The following is a 7,621-nucleotide window of genomic DNA, read 5'->3' on the forward strand; positions in this document are numbered from 1 at the left end:
GGTTCAATACAATACCTTGGGATTCTCTTTTATCTCACTCACCAAGGAGACTACTGCCCACCTTCTTGAGTTCTATCCTGCATACATTTGTCTCTCATCCTCACTGAGGGGTCGTTCTCTGATAACTGCTGCGGGATTGGACCCAGCGATCCACTGTCAAGCCTGTGTGGGGTGCCTTCAGTTTAAACATCTGCTGTTGCAGAACCGGTTATGGACAGCAGGGGGAGACATTGTAGAGGGATAATCTGTGCCGAGCAACCTGCTGAATTCTTTCTGTACGTGACCCATATCCCACCACTCCCTGCACAATCATGTGTCTATACACACTCAGTAAACACTTTATTCAGTCCCTCCTGTACTGAATACACCGGCCACTGAGTGTCTGCTCGTGATCTGCTGCTGTATCCTGTCCACTTCACGGTTCGACGTGTTGTGGGTTCAGAGATGTTCTCGGCACACCTCTGTTGTAATAAGTGGATATTAGAGATACTAAATTTAAAACCGCAAACACAGGACAAACTGCCGCCTTCCCGACAGCTTGAGCCCGTCTGGCAATTCTCCTCTGATCTCTCTCATTAACAAGGCTTTTTCACTCACAGAACTCAATGGATGTTTTTCCATTTGTTTTTCGCACCATTCTCTGTAAACTCTACAGACTGCTGTGCCTGAAAATCCCAGGAGATCAGCAGTTTCTGAGATACTCAAACCACCCCATCTGGCGCCAATAATGCATTCACCAGTTAAAGTTACTTCGATCACATTTCATCCCCCATTCTGGTGTTTGGTCTGAACCTCTTGACCACGTCTGCGTGCTTTTATGCACTGGGTTGCCGCCACGTGATTGGCTGATTAGATACTTGCACTAACGAAGAGTCCACTGTGTGTAGAAGTCTCTAGTGGTTAGCACGACGCTTTACATTATGGGAGACCCAGGTTCAACTCCCGCCACTGCCAGTAAGGAGTTTGTCCGTTCACCCCGTGACTGTATGGGTTTCCTCCAGGTGCTCTGGTTTCCTCCCACAGTCCAAAGCCATACCGGTGGGTAGGTTAATTGGTGAGGTCTCCCCTCAGCCCCCGGAGAAAATGATCCGGTTTTGTCCGCCCTCCTCATTCAGCTCAAACTCTACCGACCCCTGGTTTTGCTGCAAGCTTTTCCTTGTAAACCAGGGGACCCCGCCCATTGTCAATACTCTTCCGAGACTGTCTGCCTGGTGTCAGTGGTCAAATAACCAGGACTTGTGATGTGCAAAAGCTGCTCGTGTGACCATCCACCACCTGCTCCCACGGCTTCACGTGACCCTGATCGGAGGGTCTACACCTTGCCCAAGGGTGACCTGCAGGCAAGTGGAGGAAAGGAGCACATTACAGCTCCTTTGGTAGACACGTATCGCCACCCCACCACCCTAGAAACTATGGAAAGTGATAAGCAGTCATCTTTATTCATTTCCATAGATGAATAAACATATCTATTAACTCATTTTATTAATTATGTAAAATAATTTTATGTTTAATGAATAAACAGTCCTGGTGAAGGACTCGGCCCAAAAGGTCGACTGTTTATTCATCTCCACAGATGCTGCCTGACCTGCTGAGTTCCCTCATTTTGTGTCTGTTGCCCCTGAAGTCTTTCGTTATACTTGTAGCTCACCAGATATGGACATGAAAATACACAGGAATTGTGGTGATTTTTAATTGGAACTGTGACAGTCTTGAAATATTTGCAAGCAGTTTATCGAAGGCTCTCTTCTCTAGTTCACGTCAGATATAACTTCAGTTCACTCCAGCAAATGCTTTTCTGATCCACATTCCAGTGCCTGCTGCCTCTTGTGTCTTCATTCTCCCTCAAGCCAGAGAGGTGACGGAGCAACTTCAGAAACAATTGGTCAACCCACAGCTGGAGTACAGTGTCCAGTTCTGGTCTCCACACTACAGGAAGGAGGTGACCGCACTGGAAAGGGTGCAGAGGAGATTCCCCACGACGTTGCCCGGGACAGAGCGTTGCAGTTACGAGGAGAGACCGGAGTCTGTTCTCCCTGGAGCGGGGGAGGCTGTGCAAGGATCTGATGGAGGGAGCTGGGGTGGGGTGGGGTGCGGGGGGCAAAAATCACGGCTCGATCGAGCTGTCGTATCTGGTCGCCATGGCAATGAGGAAGCCGGGCCCAGGAGGCAGTAAACTAACTTGGCCTGGACTCACTCAGAGGGTCCTTTGAGCTGGGGCAAATTTTTTTTGATAGGACGCTATCTGGCGACTGCGGGGAAATATTCAGTTAGTTGCTCAGGGGATAAACAGATCACTGGCAAATAGGTGGTTGGGGAGAGGGGGAGGTCAGTGGTTTGCTATCAGCCGAGGATTCTGGTTCACTAGGCCTTGAACAGTAGGCCTTGTAGGACTGGAACAATGGTAGGCAAAGTGGGGGTGGGAATCGGTGCGTTAATGGCGGGAGGTGACAGAGGGCAATATGGAGTACGGGGTACCAATGACAGGACCGAGCGAGGAGCCTGCACTGGCAAGACATAGAGGGAGAGCCCTCACACACTGGCATCCGTACTGGAGATGGTCTTGATGCGAGTGCTGCAGGCTGACTCTGTCCGCTCCTCAGCAAAGGCCAAATGGAGCGAGCTGGACAGGGAGCGCCGGAAAACTTGGCGGAAGTCACGACCGGCGAAGACATAGAGGATGGGGTTCAGGGCGCTGTTGAAGGAGGCTAGGCCAACGGACAAATTATCCCAGATCATGGCCACTTGATGTTTGAAGAAAGCCTGAGCTAGGCCGCAGATGTGGTATGGGAGCCAGCAGAGGAAAAAGGCGGCAACTACAAATGCAATGAGGCGGATAGGCTTCCTGGTCTTGCTGGACTTGGCGAACTTGCCCCTCTGCAGCTTCTGGCCGATCAGGAGGTAGCAGGATGCCATGATGAGGAAGGGGAAGATGAAGGCAAAGAGGGCCCGTGTCACCTCCACCACCTCCCTGGTCCGGTCTCCAAAATATGTCCCGGTGTAGTTAAAGGTGCAGAAAATTAAGCCGAACTCAGAATCTATGTATATCTGCCGTGTCAGCAGAGTGGGCAGGCACATGAGGAAGGCGAGGCTCCAGGCCCCAAGGCAGGCCACACGCACCCAAGGCAGGGACCGGTGAGTCTGGGACCAGATGGGCCTAGTGACAGCCAGGCAGCGGTCGATGCTGATCATGGTCAATAGGAAGACACTGGCGTACATGTTGAGGACGATGGCCGAGGGAAGGAGCTTACAGAGGACGTTGTCTCTCGGCCAGGTGTTTTCCAGGGCAATGTTAGCCATCTGGAAGGGGAGGCTGAGGCAGTAGGTCAGGTCTGCCACAGCCAGGTTCAGGAACCACACCGTGTTGACACTCCGTTTCATCTTGAAGCCTGTCACCCAGATGACAGCACCGTTGCCAGGGACTCCCAACAGGAAAGTGAGCGTGTAGACAAAGATGGACAAGCTGGAGGATGCTGGCAGATGGGTCCCATTATCCATAGTTAAGATCTCATCGGTGTAGTTTTCAAAGAAAGTAGTATTGAAAAAGTAATAATCTCCAGAATAGTACATGCTGAGCCTGGAAGAGAAGATATTGTGGAGGTGAGAGAGGATGGGAATGGAGGGAGGGGACAAGAAGAGGGAAGGAGAGAGATGGGTGAGGGAAAGAGGAGGCAGGGAGAGATAGGGAGGGAAAAGAGGAAGATGGGGTCAAAAAGAGAGGTGCATGGGAGAGGAGAGGTAGGTGAAGATGATGGAAGACTAAAGGGAAGTGAAGGGAGAAAGGGGGGAGGGGAATAAACAACAGGAGGAGGAACTGAAACGGGTGGATGAGGAGGCGCGAAGGGAGGAGGAGGGGAAGGGAAGAGAGATGGATGAGTAAGAGGAGGGTGGTGGGTGTGGAAAGGCAGAAGGAGGGGCAGAGGAGACGGGGAAGGGAGGACAGGAGAAGATCGGTTGGAGAAGATGACAGGGGGATGAGGAATGAGGACAAGTGAGGGAAGGGAAGGGGAGAGGGAGGGGGAAGAAGGAAGCAGAGAGGGAACGGGAAGGAGAGCAGGATGAGGAAAGGGGAGGGTGAAGGAGAGGGGGATGAGGAGGAAGAAAGAGGGGAGGAGGGGAAGGAAAAAGGAGGAAGAGCAAAAGGAGAAAGGGAAGGGTATGGAGAGGACGTGAGAGGAAGGGGTGGAGGAGAAAGGGGAGGGGAGGAGGATGAAGGATGGGGAGGGAGGAGAAGAGAAAGGCGATGGGGAGGAGGAAGAAAGAGAAAGAGGGAAGGGGAGGGGAGGGAAGTGGAGGGGAGGAAAGGGAAGAGGAAGGGAGGAAAGGGAAGAGGAGGAGAGGAGGAGAGGAGGATAGGAGGGGAGAAGGAAGGAAGCAGAGGGAAGAAGGGGAGGAGGAGGAGGGAAAGGGAGGAACTAAGAGAGGGAGGGAGAGGAGGGAAGGGGAAGATGAATGGGAGGACAATGGGGTACAAGGAAGTGGAGGGTGTACAAGGAGGAGGAGGGTGGAATGGGAGGAGGTGAAGGAAGAAAGAAGGGAGGAAGAGGAGGGAAGGAAAAGGAAGGGCTGGAAAAGGAAGGGCTGGAAAGGGAAGGGTTGGAAAGGGAAAGGAAGAAGAGGAGGAGGAAAAGGGTAGGTGAACAGGAAGGAAGAGGAGGGTGAACAGAATTGGGAGTTGTAGGGAAGGGAAGGAGGGGGAGGAAGAAAGAAGGAGCGGGAGAGCAAAGGGGAAGGAAGAGCAATGAAGGGAGGAGGAGTAAAGAGAGGAGGAGAAAAGGGGAGGGGAGGAGGAGGGATGGGGAGGGGGAGGAGGAAGGGAGGGGGAGAGAAGTGGAGGGGGAGAGAAGGGGAGGGGAAAGAAGGGGAGGGGAGAGAGAGGGAGGGAAGGGGAGGAGAGGAGGAGGGATGGGATGGGGAGGGGGAGGAGGGAAGGGGAGGGGAGGAGGAGGAGGGAAGGGGAGGGGAGGAGGAGGGATGAGGATGGGGAGGAGGAAGAGGAGTTAAGCTGGAAGCATTGCGTAGGAGACAGAAATGGAGGGATGAAGGGTAAAGGGAAGCAGGGAAGGGGTAGAGATGGGGTGTGGTGAAGGGAGGTTGCAGTAAGTGTCAGGGACAAGCAAAGAGAAACAGGGACAGAGGATGTGAGGTGGAGTGGGGGAAGGGTTGAATGCAGGAACGGTGGAAAGAATAAGGAGGGAAAGAGGGGAAGGTGAGTGACAAAGGGTGGAGGGGGTAGGGGAAGAGATGGAGAGGTGGGATGAACAAAAAAGGGTGAGGTGAAGGTTTGAAGTGGGTGGGATGGAGACGGGTCCTAGGTGGAGTTAGGGTGACCATAGGCCAAGGACAACAGAGGTGGGGGTTGAAATGGGAGGGAAAGGGTGGGAGGGGGAGTGATCAGGAGACAGGGAGGGGCAAGGAAGAAGGTGCCAGGACAGAAAAGGGAAAGGAAAATCGGTAGTGGGAATGCTGAAGGGCTGGAGGTGGAGGGGAAATGTGTGGATGGAGCTGTGGGGAGGGAAGATGGGGAACTGGTAAGGAAAGAGGGAGGAAAATGATGGAAGAAGGAGAATGGGGGAAGAGGGAGGTGGGGAAAATGGACGTGGAAGAGGAAGAAAGTGGCATAAGAGGGAGGAGAGAAGTGGAAGTGGAAGGAGGAAAGGGGGAAAGAAGGACAGGGAAGATAAGGAAGGAGGAGTGGGGAGAGGAGGAAGGGGAAAATGGAGGTGCAGGGGATAAAGAGAGGGAAGGTGAAAGAGAGAGGGAAGAAGAGAAAGTGGGAGCAGGAGAGGGAAGGGGAAAGGGAGAAGAAGAGAATGCGGGAAGAGGGAGAAAAAGAGAAAGGGGGAAGATGCAGAGAGAAGAAGAGAACTGGTAAGAGAAAAAGGGAGAGGGAAGATGGGAAAGAGGGAGGGGGAAGGAGAAAGAAAATGGCATAACAGAGGGGAGAGAGGAAATATAAATGGGGAAGAGAGAGGGAAGAAGGGGGTGGGGAAGAGCTGGGAAGAGGGGAGAAGAGGGAGGAAGGAGAGGTGGGAAAGGGAGGGAAAGAGAGGGAAATGTGGAGAGGAGAAGGGAAAGGGGGAGAGGGAGGAATATGAGAGAGGAAGAGGGGGAGGGGAGCGAGGATGTCGAGTGCAGAAGGAACAGGGAGGGGAGGGGAATGGGAGTGAGCAGGGAGAGAGATGGGGATTGAACAAGGGAAAGGGGTGAAGGTGGAAAAGAAGGGTAAGGGAAGGGTAAGGGGAAAAGACAGAGAGGATGGAGGTCACAACCATCTCCCCCCTCACTGCCCCTCTTGCCCCACTGCGCTCACTCCTCACCAGCCCGCACATGGCACATTGGCTCTCCTCCCTGTCAGCCCCATCCAGCCCCACAGCAGAGACGGGAAATGGACGGGGAAGGGGAAGAAAGTGGCCTTCAGCGTGACGCTCCCTCCTCACCTCCTCATCCTCAGCACGGCACTCCCTCCTCACCGAAATGAAAGCAGTGCACTCCTCCATCCTCACCCCCCCCCCCCCCACCATTCATCATCCGCTGCCGGCCCCTAGGAACCCCAGCTCCGGCTTCCCTTCCTGGGACCCCACCAACTCACCTTGGAGCCTGCTCCCCGTCTCGATGAAGTTCAGCCTCCCCGGAATCTCCGGCTCACTCCGTCCCCCGGGCAGCAGAGAGTTGCACCCAGATCCCAAACCGTTGCGACCACCGCAACCAATCCTGGACATGAACCGTGCAGAAACGAACGGAATCGCTGTCCTCTGCCCCGGGGAGAGCAGGGAAGGTGGAACAGGACGCTGGTGCGGGAGAGGTCCGGAGAGTGGAGTGGGTCCCGTCTGAGGCTGAGAAATTGTGTCAGTATATTTTCGGCACTTTTTTTTTATCTCTGGTGTCGGGTTTATCCACTCAGTTCCTCAAACTGAACTCAGCAGCAGATGGCAAGGCGTTGAAGAGAAACCACAGCAGTTCCTGAATGAAAAAAAAAAGTGTAGACGTCCCATCACAGAGTGAAGCTCCCTCCGCACCGTCCCATCACACACTCCCGGGGTCAGACACAGAGTGAAGCTCCCTCCACACCGTCCCATCACACACTCCCGGGGTCAGACACAATGTGAAGCTCCCTCCACACCGTCCCATCACACACTCCCGGGGTCAGACACAGAGTGAAGCTCCCTCTGCACCGTCCCATCACACATTTTCGGGGCCAGACACAGAGTGAAGCTCCCTGCACACCATCCCATCACGCACTCCCAGGGTGGAGCTGGAAGATTAAGTCAGTAGGGTGGCGGGGGGAGATTGGTGGTGTGGTAGATATTGACAGCCATCAGTCACGAGATATTGCCTGTTTGGCTCAGCTGGGGTCCACCATTGCGAGTTATGGTTGTGCGCAAGAAGCTTTGGTGGTTGGGAGAGAGGCCGATCCCTCTGGGAGCAGAGGAACTCCTGCTGTACTGTTGGGTCGGTGGCAAGAGGTGTCTGTGGAACTGTGAGGCACAAAGGAGCAAAGACTGTGACACTCCTATCATGAACACTTGCTGAACTCCCGTCCTTTCCCAGTTCCCTGCATGTAGAAAATACCTTGGACATTTTATTTTAAAAGTCTGGGCAGCCCAGCGTTGACTTCGCTGAG

General features: G+C 53.8%; 1 protein-coding gene across 1 annotated transcript; it reads right to left on the bottom strand.

The window, feature by feature from the left end:
- Window positions 1-1,420: 1,420 nt before the first annotated feature.
- On the bottom strand, window positions 1,421-6,921 carry LOC140189859 (C3a anaphylatoxin chemotactic receptor-like). Its single transcript, XM_072246181.1, has 2 exons — window positions 6,590-6,921; window positions 1,421-3,574 (listed from the first exon to the last, which is right to left on the bottom strand). Exon 2 carries the CDS (start codon window positions 3,565-3,567, stop codon window positions 2,530-2,532), a length of 1,038 nt encoding a protein of 345 aa, XP_072102282.1. The 5' UTR covers window positions 3,568-3,574; window positions 6,590-6,921; the 3' UTR covers window positions 1,421-2,529.
- Between the last annotated feature and the right edge of the window lie 700 nt (window positions 6,922-7,621).

The sequence above is a fragment of the Mobula birostris genome, chromosome 29 (genome assembly GCF_030028105.1).
Source record: "Mobula birostris isolate sMobBir1 chromosome 29, sMobBir1.hap1, whole genome shotgun sequence".
NCBI classification, from domain to species: domain Eukaryota; kingdom Metazoa; phylum Chordata; class Chondrichthyes; order Myliobatiformes; family Myliobatidae; genus Mobula; species Mobula birostris.